The 19,603-nt window shown below is 38.8% G+C and overlaps 1 protein-coding gene across 3 annotated transcripts in view; it reads left to right on the top strand.

Annotated features, from left to right (window-relative positions):
- GABRG1 (gamma-aminobutyric acid type A receptor subunit gamma1) overlaps positions 1–17,560 on the top strand; it is a 66,474-nt gene extending 48,914 nt beyond the window's left edge. For all 3 annotated transcript variants that reach the window (XM_041122666.1, XM_030042640.1, XM_041122665.1), the window contains 2 exons: positions 3,861–4,072; positions 9,034–17,560. In XM_041122666.1, coding sequence (XP_040978600.1) covers positions 3,861–4,072; positions 9,034–9,312 — 491 coding nt within the window. In that variant the 3' untranslated portion in view covers positions 9,313–17,560. The remainder of the gene's footprint in view (positions 1–3,860; positions 4,073–9,033) is intronic.
- The last annotated feature ends 2,043 nt before the right edge of the window (positions 17,561–19,603 follow it).

Here is a 19,603-nt window from a genome sequence, read left to right as displayed (position 1 = left end):
AGTAAATTAACCACAGTTTATTCCCCTTCAGATTGTGACCATTGGTCACCCTTTCTCTTGAACTGCAAGATTAAGAGCAGGAGGATCCTGCTGTGGTTACACAGCAGGGCTTATGGAGGGATTGTTGAGAATGGAAATCTGGAAATCCTGATCCAAGCCTTGAGAACCTGGTGTTGTTCACATAAATACTTTTTTTTTCTCCTTTATGTTCTTTTTGTCATATCCAGGGACAGCAATGTGGCAATCATTAGTCTGAAAGTATGATTAAACTTCACTTAGCGTCATGGAACATCTTGGCTGACCTGTTTAGCATGGTGTCAGTCTCCTGTGTTTGACAGTTTAGGTCTCATGTGCTGCCTTGCAGAAGAGCTGTAGTCCCCACATAAATCATGATAGACACGTGTGGTGGGTTGACCCTGGCTGGATGCCAGGTGCCCACCAAAGTGGCTCTATCACTCCCCTCCTCAGCTGGACAGGGGAGAGAAAATACAATAAAAGGCTTGTGGGTCGAGATAAGGACAGGGAGAGATCATTCACCAGCTACTGTCACAGGTAAAACAGACTCAGCTTGGGGAAAATAATTAATTTAATTTATTACCAATCAAATCAGAGTAGGATAATGAGAAATATAAACCCAATCTTAAAAACACCTTCCCCCACTCCTCCCTTCTTCTTCGGTTCAACTCCACTCCCGATTTTCTCTACCTTCTCCCCCCAGCAGCACAGGGGGACAGGGAATGGGGGTTGTGGTCAGTTCATCACACGTTGTCTCTGCTGCGCCTTCCTCCTCAGGGGCAGGAGTCCTCACACTCTTCCCCTGCTCCAGCGTGGGGGCCCTCCCACGGTCTGTAGTTCTTCACGAACTGCTCCAGCGTGGGTCCCTTCCATGGGCTGCAGTCCTTCAGGCACAGACTGCTCCAGCGTGGGTCTCCCACGGGGTCACAAGTCCTGCCAGCAAACCTGCTCCAGCGTGGGCTCCTCTCTCCACGGGTCCACAGGTCCTGCCAGGAGCCTGCTCCAGCGTGGGCTTCCCACAGGGTCACAGCCTCCTTCGGGCATCCACCTGCTCCGGCGTGGGGTCCTCCCTGGGCTGCAGGTGGATATCTGCTCCACTGCGGACCTCCGTGGGCTGCAGGTGGATGGCCTGCCTCACCATAGTCTTTCCCACGTGCTGCAGGGGAACCTCTGCTCTGGAGCCTGGAGCACCTCCTCCCCCTCCTTCACTGACCTTGGGGTCTGCAGGGCTTTTTCTCACATATTTTCACTTCCGTCTCTGGCTGCAGTTGCTGGTGCACAGCAACTTTTTCCCTTCTTAAATCTGTTATCCCAGAGGTGCTACCACCATCACTGATGGGCTCAGCCTTGGCCAGCAGTGGGTCCGTCTTGGAGCCGGCTGGCATTGGCTCCATTGAACACAGGGGAAGCTTCTAGCAGCTTCTCACAGAAGCCACCCCTGTAGCCGCCCCACTACCAAAACCTTGCCACACAAACCCAGTACAACAGGGATGTGTGGAGTGCATAGGATACAGACTAGCAACTTTGAGCTTAGCAGTGACAGATGCTTTTAGTAAAACCAGTGACAGCAGTATGACCTATTTTGGTGAAAGACCAAGAGCTGAGAGTGCATCTTAGGAAGAGAGAGATGCGAGTTAATTTTCCTCATCAGCTTATGGGATTGTGAACACACCATTCCCATGTTATAGGAGTGTTTCCTACCAGAAGGGTGAGTTCAGGCTTCAACTCCCTACCTTTCCCACTGAAACTGGACCACTGGGCAGTCAAGCCTGCAAGACTAATGAGTGAAGAGAGAAAGTAAGCAAAAATGAGCATGGCTCAGTAGCCTAATGAAAAGGTAATGGAAGAAAATCTGAATCTTGGATCTTAACTTTATGCTATTTAAAAGTACTGCAAAGTTTAGCGAAGAGAGCCTAAAATCTTGAATAAATAAGTGAAACTATCTCTCAGTAGTTTCAAATCTTGATTTAGAAATTTGTTATAAGATTTCTTTGGCTGACTAATCATTGGACATCATTGTGGGTACCATCTGGAAAGACACTAGCTATAACAGGAAAAACCGTTGTATTGGTATCCTGCTAGTTCTGTATCCAGTTTGTTCTTTTTACAGAGTACTTTTTCTGTGCCATAAACCTAGCAAATTTGGCTTTGATCTCATGGTTAAGCTAGAGTTTTCATGCTCCCACTTCAGCAGTACTAACCTTCACCTACTTGAGGTGTACTATAAATGTTTGCTATATCATACTTACAGCTCCCTGCAGTTAACTCTGAGCTCCTTTTGTATGAACATGCAGAAGCCATTGTTTGACAGATTGTAGGATGACTTTTCTCACATGCAGATGTTCCAGTGAAGAAGAAAGAGAATACCAGTCAAATAGACTGAATTTTATAGAAAAAAGACTGAGAAATTAAGACGAGAAAGCCAAAACTAAGCAAGGTCCATCGTGGCAAGCAGTCGGGATGCTGTGGAAGGTTTGCTCCTTGTGGCGGCCCCCTGTATGCCTTTCGCATAGTGGAGGGGACTGGGAAAGTCCACGTCTCCTTTTGTCCTCTCTGAACAGAAGTCAGTAGGGGGAATGGTGGGTGTGACTTCCCAACTGGAGGTTGTGCTGGGGTCTGGTACACTGAAAAGGCTTGGGCCTTCTTCTTCCTTATATGTTGAAAGAGCCTGGCAGATTGTGGTTTCCTAAAGCAAAAGGTTTGGATGATTAAAGTAATTTAGATATTTAACTATGCAGAGAAATGCCTAATTGATTTTCAAAAGCATCTAGTGGGAGCGAAGCACTTTTGAAAATATCTGTGGTTGTCTGTTTTCCCTTTTAGGCATGTAATTTCCTTGGGAAATCTGTTGTGAAATCACTGCTGCTTTCCTGCTTCAGGATCAGTCCATAGTGACCCTTGATTCCATGCTTTGGTTTAAAAGCCATAGACAGCCTTAGACTGGTGTAACACATTTTTTGCAATAAGCCTGTGCATGTAAATAACAAATTATTTGTGTGTTCAAGTATTGCTCTCCAAAGGAAAGGTCACATCTTAATTTTGGACTACTATGAAAAAGGCTTTGCATCTCCCTGAAGCATCAAATATAAGAAGAAAGTGTTAACACATTCTAAATGTTAAACCAGTGAAGAGTGGTATACTTGAGATTCTGAACACACCGCTATTAAGACCAGCTTGTTCTTTTAATTAACTTGTATGTAAGTGAATCAAGGGAGACATTTTCTATTACTTAAGACACAGTATTGAAAAAATACGTAGTAACTTAGAGAATGAGACCAGAAAGGCCATGAAGGTCATCTAGTTTGATCTGCTACATGTCAGAAGCAAACAATCGAAAACATTATTCCTTTTTCTTGTGTTTTCTGAAAGTTTGAAATCATTGATAAATAACACACCTTTTTTTCTGAATGTGTCCTTTTGTACATTTTAATCTTTCAAGAGCCAAAGGACTTTTTTTGTGTTTATAAAATTTTTGTGCTTATTTGTACCTGTTTGTCTATTGTATTTGTTTTATGTGTTCATTCTATAATAGATTTATGAAATTACACAAACCTTCTTGGTGTCATTGTTTATTCAGTGTGTGTTGAAAATGGGAGGGATTTAAACTGAAAGTGAAATGTGCTGCCTTCTGTATGGTCCCACAGTGTCCGCTGAAGCCATAGGGATGGCTTCTTGCAGTAGCACTGATGCGTGTGGGTGTGATCAGCGGTGAACCCTGCTGTGGCTCTGTTCTTGTATGCCTCATGAATGAAGGGCTAATTTGAGGATTTTTTTGTGACAATGTGATTGGGTTACTTACACACTTCCCTCTTCCTGTCTTTTTTCTTTCTTTCTTTCTCAAACAGGCATTACAACGGTGCTGACCATGACAACATTGAGTACAATTGCTAGGAAGTCACTCCCAAAGGTTTCCTACGTGACAGCAATGGACCTTTTTGTCTCAGTTTGCTTCATTTTTGTGTTTGCTGCCTTGATGGAATATGGCACCTTGCATTACTTTACCAGCAACAGAAAAGGGGACAAAGGAAAAGAAAAGAAGGCAAAATCTAAGCCATCAGTAAGTTTAGCCAACCAAGAAGAAAAAGAAATACAGAATGCTCTTTACTGTAGCATTAATTTCAAGAGACTGGTTCTTAAGTAGAAGGGCTAATGTTCTAAGATAATTAACACTAATAGTTACTTTATCATTTTTTTACAGCTGGGAGCTTGTACTAATTTTCTGTAAATACTACTAATGAACAAAGGTTTTAGATCATTTCACTCATCTGTGAATGAGAACACATGAGCCTAAGCTAGAGAGTGGTTTGGTATAATATTCCATGCTTACATGCCATGCCCAAGCCCTTGGTGCTTCTGGAGCTGCCCGTGGAGTGTGTGGCCATGGAGACAGTTCTGTCTGGGCACAGTGCTTCTGAAAACAGCACCTGGCAGAGAACCATAGATAAGACTGTAGCAGTAGAGATAATCTAAATGGACTGAAGGTATGAGGATTTGTTTGGATCTGCATAACCTAACTTGGGTCTTACCTTGCTAGCTTTGCAAAGGAAAAAGTGCTCATTATTTGTCAGTATTCCGACTCTCTTCAGAAATTTTACTTTAACTCTTTTTTTTCATTTACTTCCATATTTCTTTCTGGTAAAATGAACCTTCTGCTTTTACAAGTTGATGTTTGTTTGGTGTGAATCCCCACATATCCCAGGAACAAGTATTATTCAATTTTAAGAGGCTTTCTGCTCGTGTAATAAGAATACTGGAACTTCCAAAGAATCTATTGTTGGAAGCCAGTACAAATATTTAAAGGTAATCTTTAAACTAATAAAACATTGAGGTAAAGGCATTAAATAGCTTATTCATTCGAACAGTAGTCTTAATATCTGAGGTATATTGTAGTCATCTTTTGGAGAGAATAAGAGGAAGGACAACGTATAAAGCCCCCTTCCAGATCATTTTGTCAAAGGAAGCTGGAGCATAGCTGAATCATAACATCAGTTGTCTTTTCTGGGTGAAGGCTGAATACCACGTGTGTAAGATCAAACAGAAATTGAAATGAAATTACAGAAGCCCAGATATGGAAATGCAGAATTCCTGTTATGAACCACATCTGTTCTGCGACTAGTGTGGGAAAGCACTGACGCACCCATTTTGAGCAGAGCTGCTGTGGGAGACTGTCTTACGGGCGCACTGCGGAGCTGTTACGGCTTAATACCAGGGAGATGAAAGCCCTTACATTTCATATGGTGAGCTGGTCTGAGTGGATCAGCTGTGTATTTAGGACAAGGCTAATGGTGAAGGGTTAATACTGCCCTGTGCTGCCTTCGTTGGACATCACTGTGATCCTCAGGGAATCCAGCACAGCCAAGAGAACTGGAAAATGGATGCCTCAAACCTCTTTCCTGTTAGTGGTAGAAGCAAATGTAGGCACAATGGAAGGGATGGAAAACAGGCTTTGGCAAGGGCCACAACTGAGCAATGAGGGTAAAAGGTAACAGAGGCTGCAGAATTTGGGGGACTTCCCAGTGTTAGCATAGCAGATTCAATTTTAGGTTGTTGTTGCAATGAGGTCTCAACAACACTTAGGGAACAGAGAGCTGAAACAGGTCTGCTCTCAGCGTGCACCACAAGGAGAAAAGGAAGAGGGGAGGAAATACTGCTTATTCAAACCAGGGAGATATTGAAGATCAGCTGCTGGCAGATCAAAAGCCATTGAAGTGGTTTGCAAGTATACTCCATTGAATGGAGGAATGAGACTTTCCAGAATCTGTTCATACATCAGCCATTTGTGCAATAATCTGCCAAATGCTTTGAGATTTTCAGTGCATATGACAATTTAAAATGTACAATAACTGTGAGATAGAAATTATGACATTTATTGAATAAATACCTGGAGTTTGGACTAAGATTAAAATTAGCAATATAATGCTCAAAACACTGTTCGGTTGTGTTTTACTATGTTCTTAAAGCATGCTTTTTGTTTTTAAGTAGTTGAAAACCAACCATCTTTTCACACAGAATTCTTTAAACATGTTTCAGCATGTTATGGCTATAAGACCATACTAGATAAGAGATTACTCCAAAAAAAGGGGGATTAAATTTAATATACTTAGATGCAAGGATTCTAATTTGATAAAAAGGGTTTTTCTGGTGATGTTCTATAAAAAGCTATAAAATTTCTTGTCCCAAATAGAACAATTAAAGAAGCCATCTTATTAATTAATGGGAAGTTGTACAATTACAAATCCATATTTTATTTTATTTTTTCTCCTTTTATCTTTGTCAAAGACTTCATTCTGTTTCTCTTGTAGTTATATATATGTAACTCAAAAAACCAATTTAATTAAAATAGTCAGTTTAATTTCTTCTGAAAAGTTCTCATTTACAGGTGTTTATTCCTTGTAAAACTTGCTTTGCATAGGTCTTCTATTTCTATTGCAAAATGCAATAAAAGCTTATTATTCCAGGAACTAATGCCAACAAGATGCAATAAATGATCTTGTGAAAAAATGGTGAGATTTTACAAATGATTACGGCAGTTTTATCTTAAAAAATATGTGCTGGCATCATTCAAGAAGGGTAGTATGAATTGGCTAATGTAAATCCACATTAGTAAGGATAATGAGTTTGGGTAGGAAAGATTAAACTTAATTAGTTGTGGATCTTGTTCTGATCATTATTCCACCTGATCTAAATGCTTCACCTGTGCTATGATCTCCACAGATGATGGCTTTCTTTTGTACATGTATTAGTGTTAATGCAGAATAATTTGGTTTTGGTCCTATCAGAGTATATTATAAATGCTTCTCACTCTACATGGAGTTTTATCTACAATATCAGTAGACATGTACGTGAACAATCGGCACATACTCCTGTATGTACACGTTCCTTTTTTTTTTTTTTTTTTTTTTAAGTCTCTGCCAACTGATACAAGGTCATTTTCTTGTGAGGTGTTGGTCTTTTTTCCCCTTTTTCTTCATGTTGTCTCTTTCTTACACACATTTTATGCATTCCCTGTAGGTAGTTAGGCCTATAAGATGGCACTGTCTTTCTGCCTCTCCCAGGCCACCTCTTCAAACCTGTAATTCAGTAGCCAGCTTCAGTCTGTGCTGGTGACATGACCAGTGAAAAGCAGTACTGTTATTTTTTTCCTCCTCCCATGGTGTTTCTGAGTTGGGGATTCCTGTTTTACCCCACTAGTAGAAACGAATCATTCCATGAATCTTACATTGACAGAACCAACAGTCAGAAAATTCTTGTAAAACCAGATTAGTCATGAATCAGAAATAAGCATCTTTCCCTATGTATCTTCAACAAAATAATAATTTTGTAAGTTAAAAAAAAATTTGAACTTACTTTTTATGTTTCATAAAAATAAGCCCTGTTTGTAATGCCTCAAATTAGGGTAAGAAGCATGTAACTACTGTTTGTTAGTATTGCCAGTATATTATCATAGCTGGGAAGAATAATGAGGTCCTTTAGGATGATAATTAGCTCCCTAGGTCGTCACGTCTAAAAAGTATTGAAACAGCAGTCTGTGTGAAATTTCTTCTGGTAAAGACACTTATTAAATAAAGCTATTTGAAAACGTGGTGGATGCTGCACTGCTTTAACATCACCCCTTGGGACATTGGGTAAAATGTCTCTGCAGCAATAAGAGTGCCTCCTTAACGATGTATAGAGATCTGTGTACTGGCTAAAGTAATTCCCTGGAAGTGGGACAGAAGGACTCTAAAACATAACAAGAATCTAAATGATGTGGCTTCCTGCTTTTCATATTTTTTTCATATTTTTTCATTGCCTATCATGTATAATTGTTTAAGAGAGATTCTGCTCTACACTTCCAATTAGTTCCTCTGACTGCATCCTTTCCTGCTGTATTTATTCCTTACATGACAAATTACGGAGAAGGTAGAAAAAAGAGAAGACAATGTAAGAGTAGTATTGGTATAACCCCTATCTTCAGTCTGAAGATTTTAGAGGAGATGCTAAAGCGGGGGGGGCTGTTGAAAGAAAGAGGGTTGTGGAGTAGTTTAAAAAGGCTATGAGATTTAGAAAGAGAAAAAAGGACAGATAGAGAAAGAGACTGTCTTTTGAAATATTCAGGAAAACAAGGATGAAGAGTGAAGAACTGCTTGGAAACAGAATAATAAAAGGGGGAAAGACGGGGTGTGGTAGCACAAGTAACAGGAAGGCGAAAAGGCAAAAGTGGCAAGAAAGGGACCAGCAAACAGTATATGTACTAGGCAATAAGGCACCCAGATTTTTTCTATGAAAATTATTTATGAACCTTAACATCTGTTACACTGAGTTTTTACCAGATTGCAAAGGGTTGAGTTATGCCCATGGAAAGTAAAAGTAAGAATTAAGAGCTGAATTAATCAGTTTCACTGGCTTGAATGGCATTGTCCTAGAGAGTCTTGTGTCTTGGTTTCTAAAGGCAGGGCATATTGTGTAGGGATTGAACATCAGAAGGTTAGATGACGTAGCCTGGCCCTATGTGTCTCAGTCTTTTAAACTTCACCAGTGACACTGTGCTAATCCCATTAGCTCTTTTTTTGGTGAAAATGTAGCTTCCAGAAACACGTCCGGTCTTGTTCTAAAGACTCCAAATGGTGGGAGAACCATCATTCCCTTGGTAGTCATGCTCATAGCCTGCTTGTGGACTTGCTTGTGACCCAGTTGTCAAGCTGTGACTGACTTCAAAATGTTCGTTTGTGTTGTGTAGATGGGATCAGCTAACCCTGTCTGTGTAACTAATTATCCACTATTCCCAAATCCCAGCACAGCCCAGTTTTCACTGTGGCAGGTGAAAATAATTCATGATCTTTTGCCTGCATGAGCTAATTATATGCATCAGTTCATAATTCACAAAGCTCCCCAAACTGTTTTCTTTAATATTAGAATTTCTGTATATTGTACTGAAGGTGCTAATACTGGCCTTTGCTAAGGAAAGCCTGTGGAATTGTTTAACATGAGGATAAAAAACCCCACAAATCTATATTTTTCTTTTTTGTTTTTCTTAAGAAACCACCTGCCATTGCTGTTCGGCCTGGATCAACACTAATTCCAATTAATAACATTAATCATCTCCCTGAACGTGATGATGATTATGGATATGAGTGCCTAGAAGGGAAAGACTGTGCTAGCTTCTTTTGTTGTTTTGAAGACTGCCGCACAGGATCTTGGAGAGAAGGAAGAATACACATCCGCATTGCAAAAATTGACTCCTATTCTCGAATCTTCTTTCCAACTGCCTTTGCATTGTTCAATCTTGTTTACTGGATTGGCTATCTTTATCTATAAATTTCAGAGATTTGACAAACTCAGAAAAAAATGCTAATTGAACAGTCATTAACACTTTTCAGTGAGCAGTCAAAGATTAGAGCTGGTCCAAAATGACTCATATTGTTTGGATGCTTTGAAAATTTGAAACAATGAGAGGAAATATGGTGATGTAGTCTCCCTCTTGTGATCAACTATAGAACTGATATTGGTATTTCAAAAGAAATTTTAAAAATAAGTATCCCTAACATTTAACTTGCCTGAATATACACTTTTTTTGTCCAGCTCTAACAAAATGCAGAGTCAAGAGGCTATGTTATTTAACTGGACAGTTCTACATAAGCTTTCAATTTTAATCCTAAAGATAATGCAGATTAATTTTGTAGCATCTCTTACACCTTTACAAAGAAAGCCTTAATAAAATGGGATTAGTTATTCTCATCCATTTCATCCATAAGGTGATGATTTTATTAATCCCTGATTTAAAAAAGTTGAAATGGAACATTTCTATTTTTCAACCAGCCATTTGTTCTCTGCAGTATGTTAAAAAGAGTGATTAAGTCATAATTAATCACATTCAGATTCATACAGAATGTAGAGATTAGAGCAGCAAGAAATGGATATATCACAAAAAACCCAAGGGTAATTCTGAGCTTGTCTTATCCTGACCGTTGATACAGACTTTTGGCTTTCAACCTTAGATTACATTTATGTCTGTGCTCTATCTGCTGTTACTTCACTGTTGTGAGTTCCCCAAAGTTCTCCAAGAGGGCTACAACTTTCAAAAATTCCTACCCAGCTGCCATTGCTTGCTCATTTCATGGAAACCAGACTGATGTTGGCTGAGATTCTGGCCACTAAGCTTACTGCTCTTCACATCCTCCCCATTCCCCTGTCCTTTGTCTGATTCATACTCAGGGCCACAGAAAAAGTTGTAACTCTACGTTCGGTAGAATTTGTACCATCAGAGTTTGGAAAACCTGTAACAGTGCTATAGTCATTGTATTCAAAGCCACTATGTTAAATCTCCAGCCCTAAGAGCGTAGTGTGTGACCTGCTCCACTCTGCATACAGTACGATTTTGTAGATTCTGCTTGTTACTGCATATGCTACTCACTGAGCCAGAGCCAAATGGTATGAATTTACTGAACCTGTGTTATGGATTGCTGTGTAATTACCACCTTGATATTTATTTGTTTCTAATGGAAAAGCCCTGTTATGAGGGGGGAAGGGAATTAAAATAATCCTTATGCATTGCAGATCCCTCTCCAAGATGGGATGTGTCACCACAAAAATCATAGGACCAGTTGTCCAGCCTTTCTGTGGTCAGAGCTTCTGTTCACTTTGGTAGCAATTCTTCAGTAGTAGCCTTTCTGGACTGACTTCTCTGTGTTGACTATTGCTGGCTGGCAGCATTTAGTATCTCATTTCTATTTTTAAATCCATTGTCTTCATTATGGAAAAGTGCAGTCTTTCCTCCTTTCTTAAAAGGAAACTGGTCTCAAGTGAGCTTGCAAAAATCACTGTAAAATTAAGATATGCATTAAGTAAAAGTCAGAATTACTCAGAAGACCTTACAGATCTTTAAAGAGGATTAATGGGATTAGTATTTGGCTGTAGGTAAGGATGTTCAGTACTGGAGATAAAGACATGATTAATAGCTAATAATAGAAAATGATACATGACGGACGCCCCCAATATTTCTGTTGTATGTGCTCCCTCCTCTGAGTTTCTCAGAAAAGATTAATGTATTTTTATATTCTAGTTGGTACCAGACATAATAAGATATGATATGCAATACACATTTCAGATGAAATGTTACTGCAGTGTTCAGCCCTGAAGTTTAATAGAGAATGCAAGACTATGTGCAGTGATTCTGGAAGAAAGCGTGACAGAGAAGATCCCATTTTAATGCAAACTTTATTTCAGTATTTAGCTGACAAAATACGAAAGTGGTTGAGAGAATCTGAAAGCCTGCTGTTGAGGTTGGCTGACATTATTTGTTGCATGACCTTTCTGAGCACCACCTTCTTCTGACTGTCGGACTGAGCATAGAAGGGCAGCATCATTAACAACACTGATCTACTATAATTTATTGTTTCTTTAGAGTCTCATTTTCAGAAAATGTTCAGTACAATGGAAATGTGTCAGTTTTAATTCCATAGTGCAGTTTGATGCTTTTTGACAGCACACGAAACACATTCCTCTGTAGGAGGGATGAAGGTGGCTTCAGCAGCAATGTGTTGGATGTGTACTTGAAAAGATGTCTACTCGCTATACAAGGCCCAGATTTTGTGAGCTCCTGAGTTTCATTAATTCACCTTTAAACAAAAGGAACTTGAAAGAACTTGGCACTTCACAAGAGGAAATACAAATTTCACAGCCTGCTCTCCTCTGGCACATCTAGTTAGCTTTTTCTATTCATGTGGTTGTCAGTTGCCAGTCAGCCTCCAGTGACTGAATTGGAGAACAGAAAACATCCAGAATTGGCAAGGGATGGATAAGAAGTCTTTCATCTCTAATTTCTATGAAACAATGTAATGGAGTATTAAACCTATTGAATGTTATGGCTGTTTGGCTTATGGATACACTTGCTTCTGTCTGTTGACAAACTTTTCTGTGTACTTCATTTGTTTCTGATGAAATAATTTTAGTTTCCCATAGTACTGTGAGTGCAAATAGAAATGGGAATGCAGTGAACTGTAACATGGCATGTAATAAATGTGTTATTTTAGTGCTATGTGTTTTCTTTCTAATCTGCATGTAAACAGTTGATTCCCAGAAATCTAAGTGATACTAAAAAAAATGACAAGAAACAGAGACTGTAATTACTTGGACTTAGATGCTGCAATCATTTTTCAAATCTACCTGGATAAAAGTTCATTTACTGATAGCTGGGAGCACAGTATTTGGAGTCATATTATTCTGACCATTACTGCTTAAGCACATGCTTAAACCTATTCCTAATCAATACTGTAATTAGACCAGAATTCAGAAAAGCATGTGCTTATGTACTGTCATAAAGAGTGATGCTATCCTGAATTGATGCCATTAACACATGCTTAATTTGCACTAATTTCAGTAATGAGTGTTCAGTAGCTCAAATGATTGAACATCAAGGGTGTAAGCCAGACCCTCTTCCATAAGAAGTTTTCTCACTGAAAGAGAGGGATGTAAGAGGAGAAATTGCCATAAACGCGGAGAGGTGAAAAAGTCTAGGCAAACGGTTTTATACTGCACATATCTTAGACATCTCCTGAAATGTATTCAAAAAAAGATACTTTTCCTTGATATTTCTGTATTAGTGTTCACCACTTGTCTGTTTTAGTAGTGAGTACTGCTCAGTGTGTTATTTTTTGGTAAGGTTTTTTCTATGACTGTACCTCACTGATCTTCAGTGCATGTCTTCTGTGTCTGAATGAATCTGTTTTATGTAGTGTCAGTGCAACCAAAGCATGAGCTCTGGGTAACGTATTTTATATTCACATGTTGATGTGCTTCAAAGGCTTTAACCTTATCCGGTTTTCTGACATTCAGAGACATAGGATTGTGTAAGACTTTGAAGGAGAATCACCTCCAGCATGGTTTTTATAATTTTCTGTTGCTTATTTGCTATGGTAGTGAAAGAATTGTTTAGAATTGATATATGACCTGTGCTTTGTAATTTGTGAACACCTTTGACCTTTCAATTGAAAGCCCAACAGGAAGAGTTTGGATTTAAATATCTATCTGCCTAAAGTGAGATATGTTTTCTTTAATTACATCATTCATCATTTCAGTTTACTGTTTCCAAATACCTGAGAATTAGAATGCATTCAATCATTGAGTCCGTCTCTCCTTCAGGGAGTGGGAAAGGTAGATTTCGATCATGCCAGACATGAACTAGGGTAGCCGGTGTACTCCAGGGAAGTTGGTAAGAGTTTCTGGTTAAACGCAAGGGTGATTTCTGCCTGTGGGACTATAATTTGAAACAGGGTGCATGCTTTCTTTCAGAAAGTGGATGTGTGCTGTGACTTCCAGAACGATGGAAAAGCATCCCTGCACTTCATGTTTATCTTTGCACAGGAGGGGTTTCATTGAGTTGACTGTCCTGTTATGAGGCACTGAGGTATCCTCCGTGTGGTATAGGGGGAGAGTTTTGATTGCACTCCTGGACAAGGTGTCTAAATCTTGTCACAGGGCTCAGTATTGTGGGTTCTGAGTTGTCTTTTGGATCTGTTATGATGCTGATGAAAAGGCAGTGAGTACTATACTTTTGATTCTGATTCCTATTAAATCTCACTGAGAAAGCCAGAACGTTAATGAAGGTGTTAGAGGAAATCTCAGACAGCCCATGGAGATAGGAGATTAGCTGATACTGTAATAGACTAAAGGATCTAGCCCTTTTTTCCATAGGTGGGTCTTGTTGCCTGCTAGCAATATATTGTTTCTAAAAAAATTTTAAAAGTCTCATGTTATTTTAAGGGCAAAAAAAAAATCTGTAAAATTTCTGGGCAATCTCATTCCCCTTCCCAGTGACAAATCTTGCTTTGCCTGCAAATTTTGCTTAGGGTAGATCAACATTACTTGAGCTGTGTGAGGAGAGCCACGGGGGATGTAAGACAGAAGACCTGTAAACTGTTCTACCTTGTTCTTCCTCTCAGTTCCTTTTCTTAGTCAAGAAAAGACTTTCAGAAGAGTAGGTGTATGGCATGTGTAAATGAGGACAATTTTGCTACTGACAACAGGGCCTGAGTCCCACTAGCTGACAGGATCAAGAGAGACGGGAGTCTGCTTGCAGTAATAAGGCTTCTCTTTTGTAATTCTTTGTAGTAGCTGCTTTTCCATACATCTCTGCATGTACCTGAGACTCAAACATTTTTCAGGTTGGAAGCAATTCTTTTGTGTGTTTCTGGCTTCACAAAATGATCTCTATCATCAGGGTCTGAGCCTTGCTGAATTCAAAAGAAAAGGTTTCCTCTTGAAGTTTCCCTGTCCAGGCATTGCAGGTAGGAGACGTCTTGCCACCAAATATTGGGCAAGTGATTTTCAGTTCATCCTTCTGAAGAGGCAGACTGGCTCTGTAGGGTGGCATTAAGATTGCTTTGTCGTTTAGAATTGAAAAGGTTGAAGACTGTTAACAGCAGTGACCAGTACTGCCCCCACAGAGGATATATTTTGCCAATTCAATATTTAAAAACAAAAACCAAAACCAGCTACTGCGGGTGGGAAGTGAGGATGAGTCATTATTTCACTGCAGATGTCTATTTCCCCTTGAATTGTTTTTCCTCCTTAGGAAGACGGTAAATAGGAATCTTTTGGCTTGTGAAATCTTCAGAAAAAAGGTCATGGTCATTTTAAACAGGTAAAGTCCTGTTTGTCCCTCTGCATCGGAGCAGGAACAATGAAGGCACTTGCACTATGGCTCAGATTTTCCAAGATAGGTAAATGTGGATATTTAGATATTCATAGGCCCAGTGTAAATATACAATCTGTGTTCATGCTTTAGTCACTGAAAACTTAATGGTTTGTGCGTCTTCACAGTATCTTTTGTATTTCCAACTGTTGTCCACTGTGAATGCTTAGACTTTTTGTGTGAACAAGAAGGGTTGCATTATGATACCTCTCTTTACAGTTTAAATTGCTATAGAATACAAATACTTCCTTAAATGAAACGGAAGGATCAGAATCTGGCAATCTCATGGTGATTCCTATCTTGAAAAATCTAATATTTGTTCTTAATTGCTGTTTCCAATTAAATAAACAATAATGCTATAATTTGTATGCCACTTCATTGAAGTTTTATAAGCAGTTACAATGTATGGTCTAAAACCTAAATTTACAGAAATATCCTTCAAAAATAACACTTGTTGATTTATTATGTGTCTCAGTATTTATTATATTGAGGTTCCATTATTCAAATACACTCTTAATGCAAGTCTCTGTCTCGGCATCTATAGCTGACATAGTGTTTCAGTGATTCACAGTTTGACCTTTACTAGTGCATCCTTTTTTTTAATTCTGTTTTTAAAAAATGCTGGTATTTTTAACTACCCAAGTGAACATTCATACCATGCATTTAATTTGATAGTGTTTTGGCACCAGTGGACAATGTTGCAATATTAAGCATCAGTGTTCCTTTAAAAATTATTCATTAAAGCCCTTGTGGTTAGCTTACTGAAAAAAATATGGAACATTAAGATAAATTTTGTAACTCTCAATGCTGCTACTAAGGATTATATATAAAATACATGTTATCGATGCAAATTTATTCTTCCATTTCAGTTTTCTGTCCAGAAGCCTTGTCAGTTGGGCTAATATTATTATTACAAGTGTGCTGATATTTAGAGTCCTACTCAGTTATTTGGTACTTTTCCAATAGCCTTGGTATGCATTCATCCATTATTATATTCAATTACCTAGAAACATCAAGGTATCTTCACAGGCTTTTAATGTGATTAAGCCATGACCTCTTCAGCCTCTCTTAAAATACCATAATCTTTCATGTGCAATGCCAAAACTAAAGCATTTGCAGGTATTAAATTGATTGTTTCTTGCTTCTCCATTTTGATAAAGTCTGTCTGCCAGGTTAGAGTGAAACATTGATATTATCATTTTAATATTTGACAACATTATTAATGAGCATGGCTGAACCAGAAGCCTTCAGAGATGATAAACTGGTGATGCTCTTGGCTAAATCCCACACAACTAAGACTTTGTGAGTGTGGTGGAAATTATATTGGCAATGGCAAAGACATATGTATATATATCCATATGTAGACTGGAAAGAAAGATAAGAAAATTTTTACATATACATCAAGTTCTGTTTGTCATTTTAACAAGCTTTCCCCCCTGCCCCTAAAATTTATGTTCTAAATGTGACCAGAAAGGTCCTGAAAAAAACCATATAGGTTTGCACAGTTAGAATGTAGAAGTGGTTCAGAAGCTTTTAAAATAATTATGGCTCCATTTGATCGGTCTTGTGGACTCATTTTTAATTTAACTCCTTTTCACTAAAGAAGAAACGGAGAACACATATGTTCTGGTTGAAGATAGGCATTGATATCACTGAAGGTAAACATGAAAATTCCCTCTTTGTTGAAAAGTTGATTTATAGATATAGGTAGAAGCAAATTTCTTCAGTGCTGAGGAAGTTGCTGTGATTGCATTTGTGGAGTAGATGGATTCTGGTCTTTATTTTGAGAACTCTATTGCTACCATGGTAAAAGATCAACTCAAGAGTTTTACATATCTTAGTATACCGTTAGTTTTGGGATGCCTCATTTTCTGATGTGCAGTTTAAGACATATGAAAAAAGACCTGCTTTTGAGATCATCAATGTTCAGCCCTTTCTAAAAATCATCCTTTAAACTTTCAGTTTAAAGCACTCCAAAAGTGAGTAACTAGGCATCACTGATACTGTTTTAAATAAATATAAAGTTTAGATTGCTATAGAATATTGCAGAAAGTTCAAATATGGTTCAAGGCTAGAATTTTCTAGCCTTTTGTTCTCTCTTGCCTGTGGGATTTTTTTTTTGTTGTTTTAAATTTTCTTGAGGTCTGGGGAGACATGAAAGCAAATGGAGGGATTTCACCCTATGGGTTTTTTTTGACAACAGTATACCTCATGCAGAATAGTACGTCAGCTGCTAAAAGCTGATTTTATTTGAGGACTGATGAGACTTTGAGACTGATGACAGGAATAATACTAACAAGCTCAGAAAGGAGATGCTTATGGCCCTCTATCAGAAGGGGCTTGGCTGCTCAAGGCTTTGAAAACAGAATTTCTGAAGTAAGATTATGGGAGAGAGGTGGCTTATAAGGACTTCTAGAAAAAACAAAATCTCAGAAACCTCTTGCCAGGAGAAGACTGACAGTGGTCTGAAGGAGAGGATTTATAGCTCATGACTCTACTGTGAATGTTAATGTCTATTGAATTTTCATATAAATGTTGCACTAGTCCTTGTGCATTGAGTGGAAATGTGCTTGCACCCTGGTGCATGGTTCATACAGATGTTTCTGAGATGTAGCCTGTAATCTTCTAAATGTAAAACTCTGAAAGCCATAGTCTTAAAAATAAAATAAATAAAAAACCCACCATTGAATACCATGTGTTCTGTGCAAAATGAACAGATTAGATGTTTGTGCTCTGATGTCTCTTAAACTGATAAGAATCAAGAAAGTTTCAACACTGAACTTTGTAGAGCAGTTGTAATGCATTGTTTTTACTGTATCTGCTGTGAAGTTGATTGGTTACACTGTGAAAAAATAAATAGTGCCTGGCTACTTACTTTGTGACGTTATTTATTTTCTACATGACATACGTTCTTTTCTCTTTAGGACCATGATGATAATAGTCATTTTGGTGAAAACAGTCTCATATACTGCTCTGACTGAGAACAATGCCTTTACTTGCTTTAAAATTTTTCCATCCTTCCTCCCTCCTTTCCTCTCCTCTTTCCCTCTCTTTCCTTCCTGAAATAATAATGTAAATAGAACAGCAGTCATCTCACAGAAGTAAAGGTCTGGAGCTAAAATTCCACTTTATCAGGCATTTTGGTTGGGACCGGTTTTATAGTTAATGAAAGATGTTTTGCTTGTTACTGACAAGAGGATTGGTCCTGCTCTCTCCCACAACCCCTTCGCTTCTGTGAGCGCTGGTACTTGGCTAGTCCCGCTCTCCTTCCCCTTCCAGGATCTCTCATGGCCACGATGTGTGGCTCCCTCTTCTTTGTCTTGTCTGTCATTTTAGAAGAAGTTGTAACTTTCTATTAGATGTGCCATGGGGCAAGGAGCAGAGCTCACGCTGAAAGAAATATCCAGGGGAAAATCACTCCTCATTATTTTCCTCAAATACATTTTGTTCTCTGGCCTTGCTGGCCCACTGGAGGATCTGCCTGTAAGCATCAGCTTCCTTGTGTGGTCAGTCCCAGAAAATGTTTTTAATTCATTCTAAACAGAGGTAGGAAGGTGATGAAAGAGGGATGCAGTCAACATAAAAACTCTGTGAAAGGAGTCGAAGATGCTTTAAGCATGTCAGAGTTCTGGAAGAAGCCACAGATATCTGCCGCCTCGTATACATCCTTTCCAGATTAGTCAGGCATCCCATCAATACCTGCATTCCCTTTAGCATTGTATGTTCTTTTTTCCCTGGTAACTGCCTCCGGTATTCTGTCTTGCCAGCTGTTACTTAAATTATTAAGGTTACTTACAGTATAATAGAATCTATTTATCTTTTTCTTTTAGATTGTTGATGTCCTCCATTGTACGAACAGTACAATGAACGGTGGTATTTCATAACACCAAACCTGTGAGAGCATAATGTTTTGAATGGCTTTTTAGCTCAAAACAATACAACCTCTAGCTTCCACAGTATTGAAGTAGCTGATGAATGAGGGAATTAGGCAAAGCCTTTATATACAGACTTCAAAGTAAAATCTGTCATCTATATTTTTAAGGTAAACATTTTTCATTATTACTGTCAATAGGGTGAATTTCAGCAATACATGCCTGCAAGGAGCTAAAATGAATTCATTTCTCATTGACAGGCCAAAGTATATTATTCTTTACAAAACTGAGACTGCTAAGACTTGGGGTGGGCACAAGCCTTGCTGGCTGAAGTTACTAAATATCAGTGCAGACCCAGAATAAGGCAGTAAATTTTTAAGAGTACCCAACTACTCTATCTTAGTAATATCTAATATTAGATTTTACATTTTAATAAATTCATAATAAATATAAAAAATCATAATATTTCTTAGTAATATCCAATATTATTTTTTGCTAATAATATCTGCAGTAGAAATTGAAGAGCTCTTTTAAAATGTGGAATAGGAGCTCAAAGTGTGCAAGGGAAACCTGTGGGTATTTAAAATTCCTAGTCAAAAAGAAGCAGCTGCTACCTTCCATAGTAGGTAAAGCTGTCTCTGCACTCCTTCTCATGCCCCAGTGTCCTGCACTGTGGCATGTTGTGAAGGAGTTACCCAGTCCGCGTGCCCTGAGACTGCCATCAGAGCTGCCCTTGGTAAGGGTGGCTTCTGTGATGCTCTCGCCTCTCTTTTGGGAAGCGGACCATGAGCACTGAAATCATTCCACACAGGCCAGTGAGCAGCCAGCATATGGTAACAGCTTTCAGACCCAACTAGCTAATGTTAGGTACATATTAGAAACTGAAAATTTTCATAATCAGTTACCAGTCCCTGATGGATTGTGTCAGGTTAGCTGCTGCTCTTCTGTTTTCTCGTGTGTTCCCTCCTGTGAGAAGCATCACCTCAGGTTTCTCCACCCCTTCTCCTTGTTTAGAACTATTGGCTACCTCTTGTCATAACTTTCC

This window comes from Aquila chrysaetos, chromosome 1, assembly GCF_900496995.4.
Source record: "Aquila chrysaetos chrysaetos chromosome 1, bAquChr1.4, whole genome shotgun sequence".
NCBI classification, from domain to species: Eukaryota; Metazoa; Chordata; class Aves; order Accipitriformes; family Accipitridae; genus Aquila; species Aquila chrysaetos.
The sequence above is the reverse complement of the archived record's forward strand: the minus strand, read 5'-3'. Positions and strand labels throughout refer to the sequence as shown.